The sequence below is a fragment of the Arabidopsis lyrata genome, assembly GCF_000004255.2.
Source record: "Arabidopsis lyrata subsp. lyrata unplaced genomic scaffold ARALYscaffold_8, whole genome shotgun sequence".
NCBI classification, from domain to species: Eukaryota; Viridiplantae; Streptophyta; class Magnoliopsida; order Brassicales; family Brassicaceae; genus Arabidopsis; species Arabidopsis lyrata.
In genome coordinates, this window is record NW_003302548.1 from 302,717 (window position 1) to 328,728 (window position 26,012).

Sequence of the window (26,012 nt, forward strand, 5' to 3'; positions counted from 1 at the left end):
AACTCAATCTGAAGCAAAGAGTTGAAATCAAAGACAGGTCCATATCTAGATCTGAAATCGAGATCAATCTTTGTGGCCAACGAAACCAAACAACAACAACTACAACAAACAACCGATAAACTAAGCCAGACAAGACCCAGAGGCAAAAAGGAGAGTGGACGAGAGTACCGCACGAGGAAGCGACAAAGCCAAAACCTCCATCGATTACCAAGGATCACACCAACAAAAAGCTACAACCTCGAATCCAGATTGGTGTGACTGGAAAAACGACCAACAAAGCTTGGCAAAGACCAGAACAGCCGACAAAGAGACTCGCCGGAGCCAGATCTGAGCCACTCCTCGGCCACGAAACCCTAACACCACCGAACCCTTTAACTCGCCCCCAAAATCTCATCAGCTACTATACAACTTTACAAACTAAAGGAAACACTACAGATTCCCTCTCACGGCGCCGTGGTAGCCACCGGAGAGGAAAGCATAAACGGCGCCTTCGAAGCTCTGTCGCTTTTTTTTTCTCTCTTTTTTTTTTTTTTGTTTTTTTTTCTACTTGCGCCTTTGGATTATCTTGTGGCCACTGATTTCAGTCACTAGTATTTTATTTATTTTGTTTTTAAAGTAAATATTTAAAATCAAGTAAAAAAGTCAATGAATAATGATGTTTGAAATATAACATTTGGCTACTTTGATATTTGTATTTGTAATTTTATATTTTACAGACGCACAAATGCATGACGTCAAAAATTAAAGGGCTAATCTGTAATTTTGCTATTATTTTATCAAGGCTATATAAATCCCAAAGATTCTTATTAGGAAGGTCAAATGCGACGGGTTAAATAACGAAATTTCTGATATCGCAAAAAAGATTGTGGCTAAGTGTTGTGGCTTACCCCTTGCACTTGAAGTAATTAGAAAGACTATGGCATCTAAATCTACTGTGTATCAATGGCGTCGTGCACTCGATACTTTGGAGTCTTATCCGAGTGAGATGAAAGGTACAGAGAAGGGCATCTTTCAAGTTTTGAAGTTGAGCTACGATTATTTAGAAACAAAAAATGCCAAGTGTTTTCTGTATTGTGCTTTATTTCCCAAGGCATATTATATCAAACAAGATGAGCTGGTAGAGTATTGGATAGGTGAGGGTTTCATCGATGAAAAAGACGGAAGAGGGAGAGCAAAGGATCGATGCTATGAGATCATCGATAATCTTGTTGGGGCAGGTTTGTTATTGGAGTCTAATAAGAAAGTGTATATGCATGATATGATCCGTGAGATGGCATTGTGGATAGTATCTGAATTTAGGGATGGAGAAAGATTTGTTGTGAAAACAGATGCTGGTTTAAGCCAACTGCCTGATGTCACGGATTGGACAAACGTCACAAAGATGTCTCTCATCAACAATGAGATCAAGAACATACCAGACGATCCTGAATTTCCTGACCAGACAAATCTTGTAACCTTGTTCCTTCAAAATAACAAGCTGGTAGATATTGTTGGTAGATTCTTTCAGGTCCTGTCGACTCTGGTGGTTTTGGATCTATCTTGGAACCTCCAAATCACCGAGTTGCCAAAAGGAATTTCGGAGTTGGTTTCTTTGCGGCTTCTCAACTTATCAGGGACGAGTATAAAGAATCTGCCGGAAGGTTTAAGAGTCTTGAGTAAATTGATTCACTTGAATTTGGAGTCCACTTCCAATCTTCGAAACGTCGGTCTGATTTCAGAATTACAAAAGTTGCAGGTTCTAAGATTTTATGGTTCTGCTGCTGCATTAGATTCCTGCTTGCTGAAGATCTTGGAGCAGTTGAAGGGTTTACAACTTTTGACCGTTACTGTGAACAACGATTCTGTTTTGGAAGAGTTTTTAGGAAGCACAAGATTGGCAGGGATGACTCAGGGTCTATATCTCGAAGGACTTAAAGTACCATTTGCAGCCATTGGTGAGTTGAGTAGTCTTCACAAACTTGAACTAGTAAACTGCGATATCACAGAGTCAGGAACAGAATGGGAAGGCAAAAGGAGAGACCAGTATGCTCCATCCACATCATCCAGTCAAATCACTCCAAGCAATCCATGGTTCAAGGATCTCTCAGCTGTGGTAATAAACTCATGTATACATCTAAAGGATCTGACATGGCTGATTTATGCTGCAAATCTTGAGTCTCTAAGCGTAGAATCCTCGCCTAAGATGACAGAATTAATAAACAAAGAGAAAGCTGCATGTGTTGGGGTTGATCCTTTTCAAGAGCTACAAGTCCTTCGTCTACATTATTTGAAGGAACTAGGAAGTATCTATGGGAGTCAAGTCTCTTTTCCAAAACTGAAGCTGAACAAAGTCGATATAGAAAACTGCCCGAATCTTCATCAACGTCCATTGTAAGAAAATCGATGTCGAGAGCTATATTTTCCTCTGTCACTTTGTCCCGTTCTTATTTCTTGTTTGTTTCCACTACTTGTCTTTTGTATTGTTAAAGATATTTTGAAATGTAGCGATAAGGAACTCAAATGCTTGTAATATTATGTCAATTCTTACAAACACAGTTTTCTATCCGTTATAAGCTAAAAAGAACATGCCTCTCTTGACCAAGAAGGTTGCAGTATCCTCATGCTCTTAGTCCTTGCAAACTTGTTATCATCCTTTTTGCTAATCCGTTCTATTGGATCATTCTAAGGAACGTATTCACTATCTTAATCTCATTAATCATTATTAACACAATACTTTTTGAACTCGTCATTAATTTAATCTCCACCATTATTATCATATCATAGACACTTCAACAACTTGATCAAACATAGATCAAGAGCTTTTCAATTCGAAGGAGCTGACTTAGAGAATTGCAGATAGACTTAATCAGATACATTCAGATTGGAGGAAAATGAAGGTTCGGTTCGGTTCGATTCGATACAATTATTTACTCCGGTTTTGTTTAATCCAATTATTATGACCGGTTAATTCTGAAATTTTGCAATAAAAATTGGAACGGAAACCTGGATTTTGGAAATTTACAGAGGATCACTTCCTCCGCAGCTTCCACCTCCGAAGCCCTAACGTTGGCCATCAAAATTCGATAAGCATTAGGATCTAACAAGCAACGTTTTGATCTCTCTTCAATGAAACGATGGTATGCTTTTTAAACTCATCTCCAGTAGTTCTACGGTTTCTTAAACTGTTACTATATAAGCTCCAAACCTCAAAAACCAACTCATCTTTTGTTTTTGTGATCAATTTCTTGTGTTAAAAGTAAGAGAAATCTAGCTCTTGTGAACGAAGAAGACAGACTCAGTCAACCTCCTGAAGCATTGATTCTGCAAATATTGTCTCTTCTTCCAACAAAAGATGTCATAGCCACTAGTGTTCTGTCTAAACAATGGCAGTCTCTTTGGAAGATGGTACCTATACTCATGTTTGATTCTTGTGATCACAAACGTAAACTCGGGACATTTTCAAAGGATGTTTGCAAAACTTTGCATTCACATAAAGCTCCAATCCTACAAAGTTTACATCTTGAAGTTGATTTAGACACATGTACTGCTATGGATATTGGAATATTGCTTGGAATCGCATTTGGACGAAATGTGCGTAAGCTGTTACTTGACGTGTACCCCGAGAATAAGAAGAGTAATAGGCCATTCAATTTTCCTCCAACCTTGTTGTATACATGTGAAACACTAGAGACCTTGATACTTAGGTTTCATGCTCTTGTCGATGTCCCTTCTCAGATTTGTCTCAAGTCCCTAAAAACTCTGCATCTTGATTATATGTATTACAAAGACGATAAATCAGTGTGTAACCTTTTATCTGGTTGCCCTTTTCTTGAAACTTTGGTCGTGAGTCGAGCTACTTGTGGTGATGGTGTTAAAACTTTCATTATTGAGGTCCCGTCTTTGCAGAGTCTATCAATTCATGATGAAAATGACGGAGTCGACCATTGGGAATATGTGATAAATGCTCCTTCTTTGAAATACTTGCACATTGATCTCGAGAAGGGTTCTGAAGTCAGTCTAAGTGAGACTTCTCTGGAGTTGGTAAAGGCAAAAGTTTCATGTGTAACAATCAATGAGAAGCTTTTGGGATCTCTAACTTCAGTCAAAATGCTTTCTTTGCTCTTTTGGTCACCCTTGGAGGTAACTCTTTTTGCAATTGACTTGTTTTGTTGTTATTACATTGTTTCCGTACTAACAATATGGCATCATTAATGCAAAAGGTTGAGTATCCTACTGGTAGTATCTTCTATCGGTTGGTATATTTGGAGGTATATACAGGTAAACCGGCGTGGTGGAATCTACTTATGTTCATGCTCGATACTTCGCCTAACTTACAAGTCCTCAAGCTCCTCATCGATGTAAGCATATTAGCATGATCATTTTCGTGTTTGATGATCTTATATATGTAATGTTACATTGTGTTTCCCCCTCAGCAATGGCATAAGATTGAAGATCATGTGGTCTGTGAGAAATGGAACCAACCAAAGACTGTTCCTGAATGTTTGTTGCTCCATCTTGAGACATTTGTGTGGGAAGGCTACGAGGAGAAACGAAAAGAAGAGAAAGAGGTAGCAAAATATATACTAAGGAACGCTAGTCGTTTGAAAAAGGTAACTTTCTCTAAAACAAATTGTAGTTCAGAAGAGAGACTTGAGATGCTAGATGAGTTGGCAAGTGTAGTCAAGACTTCAAGTTCATGTCAGTTTGAGTTTGAATGAAACTTGTATATCTAGGAGAGTCTTTGAATTTTTATTCCGCTTTGATCGAATACATTAGCTTAGAACTTGAGAAATAATGTTGATCACAAAACAAGTAAAAAAGCTTTGGACTGTCTTAGTTCTAAGTTTCACATACATGAAGCTGATGAGTGCTATCAACCAATACTCTAAAAACTCCCATAGATTTGTGAGTTTCAACTGCTTCCAACGTGAGGCGCACATCTTCGCTGTAATGATGAGTCGATTCAGAAATCTTGGAAAGATCATCATACTTGGATAACTTATAACGTTCTGAGATACTCTTATCAAGGAGACCACTGGCCTTGGATACAATCTCTTGTGCAATTGAAATCCAATTTATAACTTTAGGTAGCATTCTGTCCTCTTCTTTGGACAACCTTTTCAACAATTCATTTATCATTGCTTTGAGGGCTTCCACCTTCATCTCCAAAGCCTCAAGATTTTTCTCCAGGTTGTGTAAATACTCCTCTTTCCAACACGAATCAAGAAAAAAAAATAAGTGATAAAAGATTATTGTAGAGTTTAGTGATATCAAAATTATCATATCACTAACCAATCTCTTTAATTTCTGCAAGCTCTCTATGCACGCTTATTCGAAATAAACTAATAAAAAATCATAAGAGATGCGACACAAATTAGAAAAGAAGAGAATATTACCCATTCAAGCTGTGCTAGCTCAGCCACCTATTGAAAATTTAGTGCAGACGAGAGACTTTTAAACTTTCACTCAAATTCTTGAAAACGTTCCACCACAATGGTATGTTGTCTATTGTGCTCAGGGTTTGAGAGAGAAGCAGATCTTTTGTGCAGGATCTTGACACGTTTGGCTTGATTTAGTTGAATTAGTCCATTGCAATAATGTCTTCTTCTATGGATTAAAATTACAACTTGGTTTACATGTATATTATATGCATTGAATATGTCAGTCCAAGAGTTTGAATATTATGTAAACTTGTGTTGACCCACCGGTCATTTATTTGAACAGATCTTTATATTGTAAAGTTTATTAAGAGTGGGAAATCTATCAAGAATTCAGACCGGTTCAATGCGACATGGATTTTGCAAAGGAACTATTACTATTTACTATACTGAAGAGAAGAGAGTATCAATAAATAACAACATACATTACATGAGAATAAGTATTTACAGGATCGAACCACTTGATTTGGTTCGGTTTGATCCGTCTATTTATAAATAATCAGTGTTACAATTGGAGTGGGAAGGATCATGATCATCATCAACAACGTTGTAATAGAGAGAAGAAGGTTTGCCATCAAAAGTAGAGACAAGTCTATGAGGAGAAAGACCGCAGTACCGATGCCTTAGTCTCGCCTTGCAGATTTCAATCACTCTCTTAAACATTTTGTCTTCTCTTATCATCGGTTGCTCCACAAATTCCGCCAGAGGCATCCACTGAAAACACACAACAATCATTGTAATCAGGGCCGTCTTGTAGCATGTATAACTGGAGCATTCCAATAAATTGTTTGAGACTCTAACTGCAAATTTTTTATTACATTTTACCTTTGCGGCTTTGATCTCAAGACCATCGATGATTATCTTATCAGAGAGTGGTCTCAACATACAGATGAAGAACAGATCAGATTTCTCAAATGCAACGTTGTGAGCATGTCTAAAAGCTATAACCTCTGAGAACTCTGTATCTACCTGAAGAACACAACACAAGGTCATACATGGTTATGATCTTGCGAATTTTAAACAAAAATCAAGATTTATATTATATACTAATGTTCTCGGATTTAACTACCCCAGTTTCCTCCTTGACTTCTCTTACAGCACCAGAGAAAATCTCTTCAGATTCATTAATAAACCCTGTTGGTAACTTCCAAAGACCTGTAATTGATGGAGCACAATACTTTTCTTGTACCACAAGCACCTAATGAGATATAAGAAAAGATAAACAAATCAGGTAACTCTTCTTTTTTACCACTTCTACTTGAAGTGTTGAGACTTTGAGAGAATCATCATTCATATATTCATACCTCTTTATGTTGATTTAATACAAAACCTCCAACACCAACTTGATGTGAAGCATTTGCAGGAAGCATACTAGGTTCCTCCTCTGGTATCCAATATGTTAACATCACATATCGTTTCTCTGCATGGTGATACTCAAAACCTTCCTGCAAAATCAACCAAATATCATTAACTTGCAAAAACAAATTAACTCTGCTTTATCAAACAAGATCAAGAACCATTTTCTTTTTGTTTACCTTTATAGCTATTGGGACTAATTCTGATTGTTCCAGAGGTAACTTTAACCAAACTCCTTTCTTTCCCTACAATTTTTTTTTTTCCCAAAATTAACAGATTGGTAAAGATAAATTACTTTTTAGTTAAAGGTTTTAAAGATTTTTATAGGGTTTTAGTTTACCTTTCTTCTCCAATCGGATAGAGAAGCTCGAAGCATAGAAGCGAAAGCGTAAGGGTTTGATGGTAATTTTCCATGATCAACTATTACTCCACCATACTCATCATCATAAGCATCAAGTAATAATCTTTCTTTAACAGAACTGATCAATGTTCTGCTTTTTAGGTTTACTCCATTGATCTTGTAACCTGAATCTGAAGTTGCAGCTATGCTTCCTCCATAAACAGATTGGCTCTTTGTATTGCTTGACAATGTTGCCTTTGGTCCACCAACTTCTCATCCAAATGCAAAGAATTTAAGAAAGTCATTTTCTTAAAAAGACTAAGATTCTTGTTGTGAAGAGGAAGTGATGAATTTTAAGTGTTATTATTACCTTTGGAGGAACAGAACTTTGGAGGTATTGGAACACCAGAAAATGGTTGTCTGAAACTGTGCATAAAACCCAAATGTGTTCTTCTAATGGCAGTAACCTCAGAAAGAGAAACAGAATCCATTGTAGATCAAGAAGATCTATATCTGGAAAAAAAAAAAAAAAAAGGTTTCTCAAAAAGGGAAATAGATTAAAGAACTTAGAATTTGTTTACAAGCATTTGAGCAGATTTAAATCTTAAATAAGAGAGTGAAAGAGAAGAAAGAGAGATGTGTTTGAGTGAATAATGTTAGATTTTTTTGAGGCACACTTATAATGTGTGGTGTCAAGTGGATCGAGTGGTGGTTAAGTGAGAAATGAGAAAAAGAAAGAGAAGAACAGTTTTAATATCTTTCAATCAAAGACAAAATACACGTGAATTTCTTTTTGAGCTACGATTTCAATTTTCAACCGACCAGATATTACAACCCTAATATATGTACATTTTTCTAATATTAATTACATCATATATATAGCTACGTGTGTTTTTTTTTTTTTTGGATAAAGACATATAGCTACGTGTTGTGTCTATCTTTTACAATATATAATGTTTTAGAGGTTTTATACAATTGTTAAAAGGGATATAATAACTTATATCCAAGACAAATTTTAAAGGATATCTACTTAAAAATTTGTCCATATACACATTTTTTTGTGAGATTGTCAGTTTGGACGATTATACCCCTACACCCTAATTTAAATGTTTTTAAAAAAAATAATCATAAAAACAGGTAGATATACAAGAGTAGAGGTGATCTGAAGTGAAATTTTTTAGATTTGGTTTTTAAAAAATTGATTTTTTGATAGATAAAGTTTCATCTAATTTTGGTAGAACACGTTTTCTAGAGTTCTGCGAAACTCAGAATATGTATTCTGCATTTTTGTACATGTTCTACATATTTCAGACTAGATTTCTGTTCTGAGAATTTTAGAAATCCGAAAATCATATATCTAAAATATTTAGAACATGCATTCTACGTTTTACTCTATGTTCTAAATATTTTAGAATAGCCGTTCTAATAATTTCTACATCTTCTACCATCGTTAGAAATTGTAATCTTCGTTTAGAATGTAAATTCTACGGTATTGCAGATTTCGATTTCTGTAATTTTTAGAATGCTCTAAATATAGAAAGTAAATTTTCAGAAAAAGAAACAAATTTTTTTTTTAGATTACGATTTGAATGAATATTTATTGTTTAGATACGATCTACAAGATGTAGAAGTTGTTGTCTACGGTGTTTTTGTGTTTTAATTTATGGATTCAGTACTAGTTATGTTCCCGGTTTTGTTTTGAACTTTGGATTCACTTCTACTTATGATCATTTTTTGTTATTGAGTTCGTCTCTAATGTTTGTGTTCATCATAATCAATCTTCTCCTGATGACTGGTAAGTGTAACGATAATAACCCTAATGATTTAAGTTAATAACTTCAAACCATGTTTTGTAGATTGTTAGATTATTTCATATGAATGAGCCTCGTGGATCAAATGTTATTTCCTCTATATCCAACCTTTGAAGAAGTGATTGGTCAATTTATATCAGAACAATAGCCTCACACGTCAACTAGAAAAAGACCAACCTAGTATCAAAAGTCCAAAGCCGCATTATTGTTGCAAAATGTGAGATTCCAAAGCCGAAGTTTTTTTTAGGTCTTATGAAAGACTCTTATTCATTTGGAGGTTTGTGATTTTTCTATTTGTATTTTAATTTTATAACATCAATTATGAAGTTTTATTTTTTGAATTAATTTTGAGAGAAAATGAGGGTAAATTGGGTTTTGATTTTTTAAAAAACCTATTTGACCAATCTACAAAAAAAAAGGGATATATGGACAAATTTTTTAATAGATATCCTTTATATCCAATTTTCCCAATTTTAAATAACGTTTAATGTTACAAAAAGAAACTAGTATAGATTTTTGGTAAGAATATCAATTACCTATCATTATCAACTATCAAGCCAATGATAAAATATTCCAAAGCTTTTGGATATAAACCTACACGATATATAGTGGCATGATTTTTAATTTTAATACAAAAGTTATAAGCAAAAACAGTGTACGAAAAATGCAGGGAAAAAGGAATCAAATAGTTATGTCTCAGAGAATCTTTAACAAGTTCAAGAGAATTGTCGGTACGAAGGAATCTTCAGGAGTTGAAGGATGAATAAACGGATATATCTCAATGATCCAATCCCTCTCCTTCAGAAAGAGGCTCTCTCTTCCTCACGCTTCTTACAAGAATCAATTAGCTGCATAGCAATTATTTGAGAAATAATTAGGTGTGGCATACATAAGTTTTTTTGTTTGCAAAACAAGAGAGAGAAATATTTGTTTTTAAAAAAACAAGACCAAAATACCCCTGAAATAAATTGCGCCAATTTTCCCTCCGAGAATTTCGTAGGGGACAGGGATATCATGCAAATATTCTTTGGGCCCCCACTTATTTAATGCTCGCAGAGATACATGTCGTAGCATTAAATGCAAAAGTAATTATGGGAAGATAAGAAATCACAGCTACGAGATATCTTATCACGATATCTTTCCCCCATCCCTTTATATGCTTTAGTGTCCTGATATATATCTTCGTATCACGTTATACGTTTACAGACTGTGGCACGAAAGATTCGGAATTAAATTGCGGGAATTTTCCCTCCGAGAATTTCGTGCAAATATCCTTTGGGCCCCACTTATTTAATGCTCGTAGAGATACGTGTGTTGCAACAGAGATACATATCTGGATATATATGCGTTTATCCGATACACGGTAATCGGGGCGGACCCTACAGAAGTATCGAGCTTGGCAATTCTCTCTGCCCGAAGTTGCTACAGGAGTAGCATTAAATGCAAAAGTAATTATGGCAAGACAAGAAATCACAGCTACGAGATATCTTACCACGATATCTTTTCCCCATCCCATTATATGCTTTGGTGTCGTGATATATATGTTTTTAACAGGGAGAAGAACGGAGATTTCAAATTTCAACAGAGAGAAAAGTAACGAAATCAATAAATGCAAAAGCGAAACTGTCGCTTTTAACAAATATCAAACGACACATAAGCCGAGGGTTTCGTTTCGCAATTATGTCTGGGTGCAACTGCTAGACTCTACAAGCATAGGGGTATACTGGTCTTTTCATGACAAACCAAACACACAAATTATTTACGAAAATGCCACTACTCCTTTGACTTAAATACTTTGTGGTCTTAGGGTATGTAGTGTAAATACTCTTCTTACAATGGATTCTGTTTCTGTGAAGCGTGTGGTTCAAGAGTGGGATTATTATGTGAAGCGTGTATCTCACGTAATAATCCACAAGAGTGGGATAATAAAGCATCTGGTCGTTGCTGGAGCCACGTGGACATGGGCCTTGGTGGCTTAGGCCATACATATCGGTACATCTTTTGATTGGGTGTTAGAATTTAAAAATCCAAAATAATCAGAATAGTCCACTTTTATGTATATCCGAGTGTTAAGTTATACTCTTTCCTTGGAGAGTGTTAGCGTCACATGGCGCGTTTTGATTGGATAATTTGTTAGCTCCGTGTTCTCACGCGTTCCCACAACGTAGATAATTTGTTTATTACGCTTCACCTTTTTATTTTACATATACTCATTTAAAGCCAGTATTTTTGTCTTACATTATTTTAATAATTAATCACTTTAAAGACAAATCCTTGCACTTATTCCATTGCTATCATGCTCTTAGATTCCTTGTCTTTTCTGTTTAAAAGTATTTTAGTTCATTTCGATCCTTTTTAATTTGTACCTTCAATAGGAACAGATATGTTGCCATGTTGGGCAAATAAATAGGGTTACAATTTTCGACGAAAAAATAGGGTTACAATTTTCGACGACATTGGATCGGATAACATTTCCCTCAACTATTTTGTATATATGTAAAGGTTTACTTTTTCTAAGCAGATTTTTACCACAAAAGTGTATGTAAATAACGATGAGATGGTATAATTAGGTTTGCGTTAATTGAGGATATGATTATTCGTTACTGGAAATGATGACGTTTAGAAAAATGATATGCAATAATTGGAAATTATGGAAGGATTAGGTATAGTCCACGTAGGATAATTAGGTAACCTGAAGTGCATGATGATCCACATTCGTGATAACATAGTGTCTTCCATTACAATTTGAGTATATATGTGTGGATAATGATGTAAAGCTAACCATGATTCGTGGGTCGGGTTTTCAAATAAAATTTGTTTGGATATTGAATAGTCGTATGATGACGAACGATTCTTACCTGATTGGTAGTCTATAGAATAATGTTAGCATGCTAAATTTAATAGTATGTAATCTATTTTATAGTCGGTTACTTTCCTAGCAAAATTTCGTAACAAACTATTTATACTATTTTGGTTTGATTAGCGTTATCTTTGTAAACGCTTTAGAAAACCCCGATTTCATCTACGGAGTAAAAATCAAACTAATAATTTTTGGTTAAGTTTATTTATAGTTTCAATTATCTTTTGTGTTTCGGTGACAGGTTGGTTTTGAACTTAGACCACCATTAACAAGGGTATCTTAAAGAATTCTTAAGTAAAAAATGTGGCTTAGCTAAGATCCAAAACTAAAAAAAGTGGCTTAGCTAAGATCCAAAACTAATCTTAAGAACCAACCACATGTCATATTATTACTTTAATACTTCTAAGAAATATTTTTAAGATACCATTGTTAATCATGCTCTTAGACATCCAGAACTTCTCGCGACTTCCTTAAAGAAAGATAATATATTCAAAGTTTAGATGGTTAGACCACAAGGCCCATTAAGTGCTTTAATGAGATAGTGTGTATTGAAAATATCTTACAAGACCCAACAAAATTCTTCGATTATAATAATCTAAGAAAAAGTTCTTAGCAAATTAGATGTCAAACCTGAAAACCAAAAGAGAAATAGATGTCGTCAAATCTAAAATACTAAGAGCAACAACAATGGTTGAATCCTTAAAAGGATTCTTAAACATATTTTAATTATATATTATAACAATTTTAAAGTTAAGAGTTTGTGATGAATCCTTAAAATTTTCTTTGTCCAATGGTAGAGTCCTTAAGTGGATTTCTTAAAAAAAAAAAAAATTTGTTCTTTCTCATCTTCAGGACAGTGAAGACACAGAAGCAAGCTGATCAAGAAGATGAAACCTAGGAACCAAACAATGTAGCTTCTTCTAATCCATCAAAAGTATCTACTTAGCTAACAGGACACTGACGACACAGAAGCAAGCTGATCAAGAAGATGAAACCTAGGAACCAAACAATGTAGCTTCTTCTAATCCATCAAGTATTGTATCGCCATTCATCCGAGAACCGAGAAATAAACAAGAAGCAAACATGCACCGCTTCACTTGTACCAAGAGATTCACCTTAGAAAACTGGCTCTTTACTGAACAACAAGCTCGAGGGAACCAAGATTTTACATGTCGTAAGATCCGTACGATGAAGACTGTGATTATGGAAGTTGCGAAGCCAGAGACAATGCCAGCAATCACATCATCTTTCCAGTACTTTGGTGTTGCTTTTCCATTAAGCCATGACTGTAAAAGTTAAGAGATTCTGGAGAAAAAAGAACCAATGAAAGAGGATCAATTCGGTGAATAACAGCGCCCAGACAAGACATGATTGACAAACTAAACAAACACCGCAATCGTTGTGCTATTACTAATTATCATGGCTATTATGATTTTTCTTCATGATTCTCCTGTAGTGTGTATGTGCTTAGTTATGATGAAAAATGTATAAAATGAGAGAAAAGATAAGAACTTACACATTAGAGTATTGCTTAATAATGTCTGTGAAAGAAAGATCATTTGCTTGGCAACCGAAAAAGCTATTCCGATAAAGCTTTATCTTTGGGATCCCTAATGTGTACCAGCAATCATAAGTCTCATTCACCTGGACAAACAAAAACATATTGCAATCCGAAACACAACGCAATTCAGAACAGTAAACAATGGAATTAGTAAACAAAAACATATCGTGTTTGACCCATTATGTTATCTTTATACTCTACATGTGAATACGATATACAATGGAATTAGTAAATTGCTCTACTTTGAAAAGAAAAAAGAGAGATATTGATGCAAAATATCATAACGACATCTGAATTTATCTCTCTCAAAAGGGTAAAACACATGTTGTGCTTTGATGTTCAATAGTCCAATGCCACATACTTTAGAAGACATAAGATCAACAGCTACATCAAAAGTAAAGTAAAACCAATATCAGTCTCTCTATTTTCTCATCCATTGAAAAGTCTTCTCTTTTTCCACCATATAAATCATCAAATCAAACAAAACCCCTAAAATCAATGTGCAGACTTTCAATATCAATCATACGAAATACTGGTCAATGATTTAATCTATGAGAGATATAAGTGAGAGACCAATCAATTTCTACAAGCAATAGATGATTAAAGGACGGGATATAGATTGCAATCAATTTCTACAATCAATAAGATGGTGAGCACCGTCGGTTGAGATGATGATCACAGCGGAAGAGGGACGAGTTGCTTGGCTTTTCTCTTCCGATCTTTGGATGATGATGATCGAGACATATCTCATCTGCTTTCGCCATCGGATGAAACAAGAGAGAAGAGAGAGTCGAGCTTCGAAACAAACACAATAAGACAGTGACACGTATGGACTCTTACAACCTCTAAAAACTCTTATTTAAGGTACGTTCCTTAGATTAATTGTCAGTTTTGAATTATTTTTTGGCTTTTTTTTAAGGATTCTACGGTTAAGAAACCCTCTAGAAATATCATTGGGGTTGCTCTAAAATACGTAGAGATTTCGCCGTGGAAGATAAATATTCTTCTGGATACATTCATGCATGGCTTTCACAGTCGTCAAGTATTTTACTAATTACGCAAAAGTCTAACCACGTGCGAAATCGTTTTGACCAAGTTTATCCATTAAGAATCGACTTGTTCAGACTTCAGACAGGATCACGTTTATGCATTTATTGTCTCAACAACTTTACATAACGCCGGTCAATTTCACATGTTTGAATAATTCTTTTTATACTAGGTTCTACTATAATTCCTCAATTAATGTCAATGCAATTGACATTATACTACTCTAATTTGTAGGTTGATTTTTTTTTTTTTTGTTTGATGATTGTTTGTAGGTTGAATTACTCCGAATTTATTTTCTTTTTTCGATTTCTTCTAGTACTCATAAATAAATTAACGTGACCATTAACTGAAAGAATGTATTGTGATTTGTGAAAAAGAATGAACAAATAGAAATAAGCAAAAATATGAACAAATATATATATATTTTTTTCTAATCGCATGCACCTACGTGTACCATAAGTCCACGTCAGCATACACATAGCCAAAACTAAAAAAAAAAATCAAACAACGGTCAACTGAGAATAACCAAACGATGGATGAGGAGATAACGGAGACAGAAGCGGAAAGTTAAGAAACCCCGTTAAGTCCCAGTCACATAACTCCGTTAAATTCGACGTTACAAACGGAAACGTCTCTCCACCGTTAACGTCGACGCTCTGTTCCGTCTTCAACACTTTCTCAACCACAGTCACTTTCTCATCTTCATCGTTGTCTCTCTTCCGTTTCTTCTCACCTTCATCGGCGCGTGGTTTCCACTTCCCAACTTCAAGAGGGAAATTCAAAATCGCTTTCGATCCTCGAAGTCTAAACGCTGCTTCATCATAAGCTCTTGCCGCTTCAATCGCTGTATCAAACGTTCCAAGCCAAACGCGAGATCCACGTTTATTCGGGTCACGAATCTCCGCCGCGAATTTCCCCCACGGTCTTTGTCTCACTCCTCTGTAATGCTTCTTCTCTTCTTCTGAAACCGGTTTAGTAACTTCCGGTTTGGTAATTTCAGGTGCGAATTGGATCCACTCTGTTTTAGCTGGAAGCGAGATTTTCAATGGCGGTTTACGAATTTGAGATTGAATCTCCGGTTCAACTTGATTTTGATTTGAAATTTCGGAGTCAAATTCAAATGGAATCGATATAAAATCCATGAATCTCGGTGTATCGAGATCAATGATTTCCGGTTTGCATTCATATTCAGAGAAATCATTTGGAGAGAAAGAAGACGATGATGATTGGAAGAGCATAGAAGAAGAAACGGAGCTAGATTCCGTTGCTGATGATTCCTTCTTCATCCATGGGTCTGTAGCCACCGGTGAAGTCTCGTCGAGTAGGTGTTTCTCGATGAACCAAAGTGCAGATACTTCGTTAGGAGTGGCCATTGATAAAACTTTAAAAAGACTTAAGAAAATAGAGAAGCTAAGGAAGAAGAAGATGGTTGAGGATTTGATTTGAGTAGAGAAGAGAGAGTGGAAAGATGTATATATACATATGAGAGAAGCATTGGTGACTTTGTCGTCAAGGGGACTTTTTCAATGGAGGTGATGAATAAAATTTGAATTAATTAAAGGGAACAAGAAGGAGCCAACGAACCATCCTCTCTTGTTTTCTTTTTAAGTTTTATAATATGGATCAGGTGTAAAAGAGACTACCACTTGGTTGCGTGTTTCGTGGACTCAGAGCCGTTGGATCAAATGACCAACTCATCTACTCGACATTGTGATCGTTTTCGTTTTGTACTTGACTTACAAGTCGACAATGTTTTGTGATCTCTTGGTTAAATGGTAAGATATAATGATTAGATCGAAATCTGTCGCAAATACTATATTTTAACTAGTCCAAGAGAAACATTATATTTTATTTTATTCGATTATTGCGATCATTTTCTTGAACATAAAAGATCTCGATGCTTGACCCAAAAAATGAAAAAAAGGTGTCGATATTTTAGTAGTCTCTATTAGTTGAATAATTAAACCGATTTTTAAGTATTCTAAAGTTCAACCCTGGTGTATAGCAACCATGTAGTAAAGAACAAAAATGAGCTTTCTCTATCTTTCACAAAGTTAAACTGCATATATATGTTTGCAGGAGATCTCGGGATTACGAGACCAATGTTAAATATATTCCCATATTATTATTAGGAAATTTAATATTTGTGTATATCTTTCTATTATTAATTAGATAGATTTACTATTATCATAAATATATACAACTTGCTAGACAAGTAATATATCTTTGTATAAATAAGTTTATTGTCTAATGAATAAAACTAAGAGAAACTGTTCTACTACTAAGGTTTCCTCTAAATTTATCAATGTTAACACCAAAATACCGCCATTAATTATCATCTACGTACGTTTTTTAATCTTATGTATAAATATATAACCTATATATATATATATATATATATATATAGATATATATATAACGTACCTTTTACACACCTATATAACAATGAATATTTACAAGTTATTTTCCATTATTTCAAACTTCATATTCCATACATATCTTCATTTTATGAGGCTTCGCCAAGTCTCAGTGTGAATTATTTCCTAACTAACTATAAAATATGAAGGGAAAATTAGAAAAAAAGGATATCTACTAAAAATTTTGTCCATATATACTTTTTTGATGAGATTGTAACTTTGGACGAAATTACCCCTACACCCTATTTTAAATATTTTTTAAAAAAAATAATCAGAAAAACAGGTAGATATACAAGAGTAGAGGTGATTTGTAGTGAAATTTTTTAGATTTGGTTAAAAAAAATTGATTTTTTTATAGATAAAGTTTCGTCTAATTTTGTTAGAACACGTTTTCTAGAGTTCTGCGAAACTCAGAGTGTGTATTCTGCATTTTTGTACATGTTCTACATATTTTAGACTAGATTTCTGTTCTGAAAATTTTAGAAGTCCGAAAATCATATATCTAAAATATTTAGAACATGCATTCTACGCTTTACTCTATATTCTAAATATTTTAGAATAGCCGTTCTACTAATTTCTACATCTTCTGCCGTTAGAAATTGTAATCTTCGTTTAGAAGGAAAATTCTACGATGTTGTAGATTTCATTTTCTGAAATTTTTAGAATGCTCTAAATATAGAAAGTAAATCTTTAGAGAAGGAAACAAAATATATTTTTGAGAATACGTTTTAAATGGATATTTATTGTTTAGATTATGATCTACAAGATGTAGAAGTCGTTGTCTACGTTTTTAGACAAAATTAAAACCTAAAACGTTTTCTAAACCCTAAGTTTGTAATCATCTAAGTCGTTGTCCACCACTTTTTTTTTTAAATGCTAAGAACACGTCTCCCTTCAAATTCTAAAAAGCTTCATGATCCTTTTGCTTGTTCCTAAAGCTGATAGACGTGATGGGAGAAACCCCCTCTCCCCAAAAAAAGAACAAAAAATGTAAATACTTTGAATTCAAATAACACAATCTAAAACCAGACAGCCCCTTATATGACTTGTGGGTTTCATTTGTCTCTTCTTTAATTTTCTTTTATTTCATATCTTTCTTCTTTATGTACATGTACAGCTGATGATCACTGATCTTAGTTTAGAATAAATAATGGAATCTTACGTCTCTGCAAACTTTGGTTTATATTGGGAATAATATACATAAATTAATCATCAACATATGTTTCTTCAAATCCCTGTGGGGATTGTAGTTACCAAGAGATAATTTTGATTTACAACTCCAATATGTGTTCTTCTACGAAAGAAAAAAAAACGTTATATTAGGTCTAGGATTAGAAGAAAGACTCTTTCTCAATTGGAAGTTTTAATCTTTTAGATTTCTATTTAGTTTTTATAAATAAATTAGGAAGTTTTATTTTTTAATTAATTTTGAGTGAAAATGAGGGTAAAGTTGGGTTTTGATTTTTTAAAAAACCTATTTAACCAATCTACAAAAAAAAGTGTTATATGGACAAATTTTTAAGTAGATATCCTTTTTTCCAATTTTTCCAAATATGAATTACAAAAAGAAAGCAGAACTTTAAAATATGAATTACAAAAAGAAAGCAGAACTTTAAACCATGCGCATATTTTGCTAACGTATCCGCGCGCACATTGGTTTCTTCGCAATGTGTAAATATGATATTTACTAATCCAGTTTTCTACTTTCAGGTATTAGTTATAGTCTATACATAGAGAAATTAAAGAAAACCAATGTTTTACTTTCATACTATAAAGGATTCTATAGTAACCTCATTCCATAGCATTTTTATTGAACATAGAATTAACTAAATTTTTATTGTATCCATCTTCGTCATCTCACTTCACGTAATCATTAATCTTTCGTAGTTTTAAACTATCTTGCCTATTTTTTCTGGACAAACACTAAGACTTGATACGTTTTAGCTAATCTTGATATAATCTCCTCCATAAGCTCCGATAATCTGCTTCTGTATAAGCTTTATGTTGTGTCACACACTCACAATTATTTTGTATCCACTCTGCGTTCAAAGTTACTTGGTTACGTGGTTTGTACAGTTACGTAGACTCGCAATCCAAATATAAGCGTTTTTAATACAATAACAAATCCAATGTTAATTTGCCAATATTACGAACAAATTTTAACTCAAATGAAAACACAAATGTATAATCACTATTAAAAAAATAAACAATCAACACCAATTTCACACAGCTCAATAATGGATAAAGCCAACATTGTATTGTACTCCCTCTGTTTCAAAATATATGAAGTTTTGTTTGAAATCACACATTTTAAGAAAATTTATTTTGCTTTCTTAAAACTATCATTTAATATTTGGTTTTAAAAATTCAACCAATTAGAGAAAAGACTGCAGAATACAAACAACCATAAAATATCAAATACATTTAAAACTGCATAGAAAGTTGCAAAACATCATATATTTTGAAACAAAATAAAAACTCTAAAACATCCTATATTCTGAAACAGAGGGAGTATTATCCTTCTAGAAGATTTTTTGCGAGGTTAAACACAAACGTAACTAAGATGATAGTAAAGCATTAAAGTCTAACCAAACACAAGTCAGAAAGTTAGCGGTTATGATTAGTTTGATGCATTATGGAGGGTTTAATTAGTAAGCAAGACAAGACTGAAAGAGTCAAGTCAATGCATGCGGCCTTTTATTTGAGAGATTATTAATCATACAAATTTTAAAAGATGATAATACTAGTATTGAATTATGTTTGGTTTCGTATTTAATTTGCTCCATCTTCATGCACTGCACCATGCACGTGAAAATAATTTACGCGGTGCATTAACTGGTTTGTAGAATGAATCAACGAGTCACTAGATTCTAGAAAGTCATGTTGTTATAATGAAACAAAATAAAAAGTCTCAATTTTAATAAATGATATAGCAAATGAGTGATTTAATATATAACAGTTATATAAAAAAAATTTCTAGAAAAAACCATGTTATATTATAGTAGTATTTTTGTTGTTGTTGTGAAACACTACTCTAATCAACCTCCGTTTTATTTATATTTAGTATTTAAGGTTATTGCATATTAATTAATAAATCATTTAATTTTTATTTATTTCTAAACTAAAACATCATTTCAACCAATAAAAAACAATCCACAGTTGCAACTAAGACTACATGCATAAAAGGCCTCTATTAAGTAGTGTTTTTGTTCTTCCTATAAGTTTAGTTCATGTTAATTAAGGGTATAAATAATTATATTTGATAAATTTTTAAGGGTAATTATAATTGGTTACAGATCATCAATACAAAAAATTTCTGTTGACGTCTAAATACATTGTTAAGGTGCAAGAAACGATAAACAATATAATGGTAACAAAGCTTAATTTGTTAGCTTCCTAACCATGAATTGTGTGTCATTTTCTTGAACCAATCTGGTCTCCATAATAATTGTTGCTCTAAATCGAGTAATGCCAGCAAACATTTTTGTTTCATTTTTTTCTTCTGTCGTTATGGGACAACATATTTAGCGTCACAAAAATGATTAACTACTTGTTTCCATATAAATCTACATTCCAAATTTAAAAGTCAAGAAAGTATTATTCCAATGGAAAATAATTACAAAAATGATACATAAACAACTATTATCACCAACAAGGCAACAAGCATTATAAAATTGTATAACTAAAATAAATAATTGTGATTCTTATATAAAAAAAAAAGTGTTACCATTTGTCGAGAATCTTTGAATTCTCAATCTAACGTTATAATAATAAAAAAGAAATATCGTCTTCTGTTGAAAGAAAACTCAAACATTGCGGTGGGAACGCACGTGTGAGGTTGTTTGCACGTATGGAATTGAGTTTGCTACTAAGAGCATAGGCAGTGGTATAAGTTGGAAGATACATCTTTAGGCAAATTAAATTAGTAAAATAAAGTTAGAAATTTAATGAAGAAAGAGAAAAAGACTCAGAGAAATTATTTTTTTTTCTTGCTTTCTCGCAACTAGCCAATCACAGCCTGCCATGTAATCTCACACCCAAGCCAAACAAGTTGTAAGTTAACATCCTGATGCCAACTATTTGAATATATATATTTTTTTTAATCCTCACACCCGCATAGAAAATACTCCACTGCGTTTGCTCTAATAGAAGATAGATTTGAAAAGTCAGTGGTCAAAGTCAAACATGACTAGATTTGGTCAACTTCAAACTTTTGAATATTGCTGATATAACTCCTTTCCTTTGATCCTTCCCTTCTGCATTCTTTTGTGTACCTTTTGCTTCCAATTGCCTACATTTGTGTTGGTTAAAATTAATTAGGAATCGGTTTAAGTTAACAAAATACACTAAACCGAATATTAAAGATAACCGAAAGCTAAGTTATATTGGTTATACTGTTTTTTTTTTGATGAAAAAAAAGTATTGGTTATACTGTAACAAGAAATAGAGGACATTTCATTGTTAAAATTTAAAAATGTAGATAAATTATTTGATCACCAGCTGGTAAATAAGAAGCATCTAGAATGTAAGAAAATTTATGCATAAACTAGAGACACTGAATTTATGAATTTTATGGCTGAGATATAGTGTAACTAATCATATCAATTCTTTTTTTGTCAATCATATCAATGAATCTAAATTTTACGATTTTGATTGGTAAACTTTGGAATAATTGAGAAAAAAAGAAGAAAAATGATAAGAAAGAGAGTAAAAGTGAAGAGTACTGTAACTTTTTATTTCACCAAAAATAAATGGCATAAATATGTGAACAAAAGCATTGGTTCAAATCACAATTTTTGTATAATGTGGGTACTTTTTTAATGGTTGGAACTTGGAAGAAACTTTTTTAAAGCAAACTATATGCAAATTTAAATATGTTGCAGCATAATATGAGAAAAGATTATTTACGCCTTAAAATTAAATTATCAGTGACTATTAAATTATCACTGACTAATGGTAAGCATAATAACTTAAGACAATGAACAACAAAAGTCAAAACTTAATAATCTTTAAGCAAAAATTGAATTTATACCTAGATTTCTCTAACTAAAGAATCTAATTAAATGTTGAATATTAAATTATGTTACCAGTAAAAAAAAATGTTACCAGTGTAAAATTATAATGTCTTTCTAAACCCAAATGATAAAGAAACAAGAAACAATATGAAAACAATCGTAAGGTAATGTACAAAAAAGAACCCAAGTGGATGTATGTGAAACGTCCAAAGTGATAATTTGAGGATTAGCTGCAGAGTTCAAACATAAAAACGAAAGTTCAACTACTACTTTGATATTTAATTAATCAAAGTATTTAAATAGCGAAACGGAACTTAGGGGGTGTTATTGGTTCCTAATTTACAAAGAATTTTGATGACTTTAATAAAATTATATAAAGTAAACAAATGAAAGATTCTAAACTATTATTAGAGAGTTTTCGAGAGTTTTCTATAATCTTGTTGATTAATATTTCATAATCTTGTAAAGTTTTCCAAACAATCTCTCTATTTTGATGATATTTTTCATGACTTTATTTTGGGAAGAAAAGTATAGAAAGTCATAAACCATTAACATAATAATTTAATTCATTAACAAAATCATAGATTCTTTTGTTTTAATTGAATAACACAAAACTTTTAATGACTTTGTAAAAGTATGAATCCAATAACTCCAGATTTATGAAGATTTTAGATTACTTTTACAAATCTTAAATTAATAACACCAAACTTTAAAAAACTTTTAAAAAGTCTTGATTGAATAACAACAGATTCTAAATAACATTTAAAGTCACTATAACTCCATTTAAATCACAAACCAATAACACCCCTGATTGGATCTATGTATTAATACTTATTCTTCCCAATTAAAAAACCTTAAACACAAATGAATTTTCCGTTTCTTTTACCAAAACTCGTATTTTTGTATGTAGTTTTTAACCATATTGGTTAGCTATTCATGTTCTTGTAATCAATTAATAGTTTCATTTGTTGACAAACATAACATCATATTTACACTCAAAATCAGCATAATTGAAATAACCAATCAACCCAGAGTGACGTGATTGAACCAAAACTACTCTTGAAATTGATTAGAGATTAGAAAGTGATAGGACAATATTTTTTAGAGAGTTTGAGTAACTATTGACTAAACTATGCTTCCGTGAAAGAGGTCCCTTTTGCAAGTGCGTGACTTTAATTACAATTACAACTAAATAACTTTCAAATTATTATATTTTACATTTATAAGTTTCAATTTTTATGAAATATTTAATTTTTAATAAATTATTTGTGGTTTTGAAGGAAAGACAGTATTCCATAATTTTTTGGAATACGCAATTTTTCGATTCTACGGTTTTGGTGGCAAAATACAATTCTCCGATTTTACGGTTTTGACGGAAAAACGCAATTTTCCCCTTAAAATCGTTACTTTATTGTATTGGTGAAAAAAAATAATTTTATGATTTTACAGTTTTGTCGGAAAAAAACAATTCCATAATTTTTCCGCCAAAATCGTGATTTTATTGTATTGGTAAGAAAAACACAATTTTGCAATTTTACCGTTTTGGCGGAAACACGCAAGTCTCCGATTTTTACAATTTTGGCGGAAAAACGCAAAATCTCAATTTTTTCTCTAAAATCATGAGTTTTGATTGATCAATAATAACAATAATAAAATGGACTGACCATGGACTTGCCCATATGAACATGGTCTTTATTGGACTTGAACATTTTCTTGGACCATTGTCCGTTATGGACCGCCTAACTTGGTCCATAAAAAAAAACTGTCCGTACGGACACGTCCAATGGTCTTTGGACGGACCATTTGACAGCTCTATACTTGAGAGACCCACCATTAATTTGTCTTTGAGCCTTATTGTTGTTATTGACTTTTAGCCAATAGAAAGAGATGGGAATTCAATAATTATCCACAAAATTCCAAATCATTGGTTCACCAAAAGATCTAAGGCTGTTATATTATTTCTTAAAAAGATAAAAAAAAAAAGAAAGGAAAAACAACAAATATGGATTAAACTATGGTTTGTAAATTGAACTTTGCATGAAACCTTTATCATAATGATTTCACTACTCCCATATTTATTTGACTAGAGTAGCACTAATGACTTTCTTAATCATCCTTATAATTAATAATCATGAGTTATTGTATCAAAAGTTTTAAAATAAACATGACTTTGGCAATTAGGAAAATTCTAAATTGGAAATTAGTAAAATGAAAGGTGAAAAGAAAAAGTGAGATGATGATATGGATTGGTGGTGACCAGGAGAAATGTATCCCAATTTGTGCAGACATTTTCAGCGTCCCATTCATATAATTATGGCCGACCTCGTTAGATATTTCATTCACTACCATAATAAGATCTAAGCTTAGATATTTCATGTAATTAGAAACATATAATATACTTGCCATGCAACAATCTAATAAAGTATACATAAGCAAAAATAATTACTTTAGCATGTAGTCGATGAAATCTAGTTTTGGTTGCAAATTTATGTCCGTATAACAAAGAATAATGAATTAAGACCTTTGTTTTTGATTAACAAACTAATTAAACACTAATTTGCTTAATGAAACCGGGAAAATCGTATTCAAAACCGAACGACAAAACAAGGGACACGTTGAGAGACAAAACCAAATCAGCATCTCTCTTCCATAAATGTCATGACCACATGACGTCATCTTGACCCTTCTTCTTTGTGATATTTGTGGATAAAAGCGCACGTGTTTTAATTCATGAACCTTCGTAGTAACGAAAAATCCACAACTTTCATATTTTTTTAATTTCCCACTAAACTAATAAAATTGGTAAAACATGAAAAACTTTTTTTCTTTTTTTCCAGGTTCTAAACCTCTTAACCATCTTCCACATAGAAAAAATCAGATATTTTGATAAATCAATAAAAAAACAAAAACTTAGGAAAAAAAAAAACTCTATAGTTTCTCTGAAAATGTACGGACAGTGCGATATAGAATCCGACTACGCTTTGTTGGAGTCGATAACACGTCACTTGCTAGGAGGAGGAGAGAACGATCTGCGACTCAATGAGTCGACACCGAGTTCGTGTTTCACAGATTTGCCGTTGAAAGAGAATGATTCAGAGGATATGTTAGTCTACGGACTCATCAAAGACGCCTTCCATTGCGACACGTCATCATCAGACTTGAGCTGTCTTTTTGATTTTCCGGCGGTTAAAGTCGAGCCGACCGAGAACTTTGCGGTGGTGGAGGAGAAACCAAAAAAGGTGGCGGTTGCGAAGGCACCGGTGCCGGCGAAAGGGAAGCATTACAGAGGAGTGAGACAGAGGCCGTGGGGGAAATTCGCGGCGGAGATACGTGATCCGGCGAAGAATGGAGCTAGGGTTTGGTTAGGGACGTTTGAGACGGCGGAAGCTGCGGCTTTAGCTTACGATAGAGCTGCTTTTAGGATGCGTGGTTCCCGCGCTTTGTTGAATTTTCCGTTGAGGGTTAATTCCGGTGAACCTGACCCGGTTCGGATCACGTCTAAGAGATCTTCTTCTTCGTCGTCTTCGTCGTCTTCGTCGTCTTCTTCGTCTTCGTCTGAAAACGGGAAGTTGAAACGGAGGAGAAAAGCAGAGAATCTGACGTCGGAGGTGAAGTGTGAGGTTGGTGAAGAGACACGTGTTGATGAGTTATTGGTTTCATAAGTTTTGATTTTGTGTGTTTTGTAGTTGAATAGTTTTGCTATAAATGTTGAGGCAAGTAAAGTGTTTCCCCTGATGTAAATTACTATATAATACAGTATTTTTTGTGTTCTTCAAGTTTAAGTTTATTTAAACAGAGCCATCTCTATAACTAAATAGACACTTTAATAAAGCCCTGAGCTAATTATAAAAATAAATAAAGCCCTGAGTGTTAATTTTTTCAATCTGGTTTCATTTTTAGAGGATACTCCTTCTTTATTACTGCTTTTAGGATTTTTTTTTTCATTTTAAGTAATATTTTCAATTTTCGAATGCAAAAATTAAATGTGTATTTTTCTTTTTTGATCAATTATATTTTTCAACATATTTTTTCATTGGTTGAAATCATATGGTACTTTTATGCAAAAAAGGTAAATTAAATGTAATTAATTTGTGTAGCATCAATTAAAATGAAATAGAAGTAGTATCTAATAGAAGTAGTATTTTTTCTATTTGATACTCTTGACAAGATGAAGCTGTCCAACGCCGA

General features: G+C 33.1%; 8 protein-coding genes and 1 pseudogene across 8 annotated transcripts; 5 read left to right on the forward strand and 4 right to left on the reverse strand.

Moving 5' to 3' along the window:
- Window positions 1–652: 652 nt before the first annotated feature.
- On the forward strand, window positions 653–2,542 carry LOC9301203 (probable disease resistance protein At5g47250). Its single transcript, XM_002863303.2, has 2 exons — window positions 653–657; window positions 811–2,542. The coding sequence occupies exons 1-2, from the start codon at window positions 653–655 to the stop codon at window positions 2,372–2,374; spliced, it is 1,569 nt and encodes a 522-aa protein (XP_002863349.2). The 3' UTR covers window positions 2,375–2,542.
- Window positions 2,543–3,225: 683 nt separating this feature from the next.
- Window positions 3,226–4,625, forward strand: LOC110229964 (F-box/LRR-repeat protein At3g26922-like; the record flags this gene model as incomplete). Its single annotated transcript, XM_021031276.1, has 1 exon — window positions 3,226–4,625. A coding segment is annotated over one exon (966 nt), but the record flags the coding sequence as incomplete, so codon positions are not given.
- On the forward strand, window positions 4,191–4,724 carry LOC110229966 (F-box/FBD/LRR-repeat protein At3g26920-like). Its single transcript, XM_021031283.1, has 3 exons — window positions 4,191–4,337; window positions 4,413–4,589; window positions 4,713–4,724. The coding sequence occupies exons 1-3, from the start codon at window positions 4,191–4,193 to the stop codon at window positions 4,722–4,724; spliced, it is 336 nt and encodes a 111-aa protein (XP_020886942.1).
- On the reverse strand, window positions 4,710–5,774 carry LOC9299426 (probable disease resistance protein At5g47260). Its single transcript, XM_002865083.2, has 2 exons — window positions 5,376–5,774; window positions 4,710–5,186 (listed from the first exon to the last, which is right to left on the reverse strand). Exons 1-2 carry the CDS (start codon window positions 5,377–5,379, stop codon window positions 4,819–4,821), a joined length of 372 nt encoding a protein of 123 aa, XP_002865129.1. The 5' UTR covers window positions 5,380–5,774; the 3' UTR covers window positions 4,710–4,818.
- A 1-nt stretch (window position 5,775) lies between these two features.
- Window positions 5,776–7,868, reverse strand: LOC9301204 (nudix hydrolase 8). Its single transcript, XM_002865084.2, has 7 exons — window positions 7,484–7,868; window positions 7,114–7,382; window positions 6,953–7,018; window positions 6,722–6,862; window positions 6,487–6,615; window positions 6,243–6,386; window positions 5,776–6,131 (listed from the first exon to the last, which is right to left on the reverse strand). The coding sequence occupies exons 1-7, from the start codon at window positions 7,602–7,604 to the stop codon at window positions 5,907–5,909; spliced, it is 1,095 nt and encodes a 364-aa protein (XP_002865130.1). The 5' UTR covers window positions 7,605–7,868; the 3' UTR covers window positions 5,776–5,906.
- Window positions 7,869–12,526: 4,658 nt separating this feature from the next.
- Window positions 12,527–13,546, reverse strand: LOC9301206 (annotated as a pseudogene).
- A 1,182-nt stretch (window positions 13,547–14,728) lies between these two features.
- On the reverse strand, window positions 14,729–15,924 carry LOC9301207 (ethylene-responsive transcription factor 5). The gene has a single exon (XM_021016176.1). It carries the CDS (start codon window positions 15,763–15,765, stop codon window positions 14,893–14,895), a length of 873 nt encoding a protein of 290 aa, XP_020871835.1. The 5' UTR covers window positions 15,766–15,924; the 3' UTR covers window positions 14,729–14,892.
- LOC110229974 lies at window positions 15,875–16,396 on the forward strand. Its single transcript, XM_021031312.1, is given in 3 exon segments — window positions 15,875–15,900; window positions 15,954–16,091; window positions 16,093–16,396. Coding segments are annotated over 3 exon segments (243 nt in total). The 3' UTR covers window positions 16,172–16,396.
- Window positions 16,397–24,690: 8,294 nt separating this feature from the next.
- LOC9301208 (ethylene-responsive transcription factor 2) lies at window positions 24,691–25,698 on the forward strand. Its single transcript, XM_021016157.1, has one exon. It carries the CDS (start codon window positions 24,770–24,772, stop codon window positions 25,484–25,486), a length of 717 nt encoding a protein of 238 aa, XP_020871816.1. The 5' UTR covers window positions 24,691–24,769; the 3' UTR covers window positions 25,487–25,698.
- Window positions 25,699–26,012: the final 314 nt, after the last annotated feature.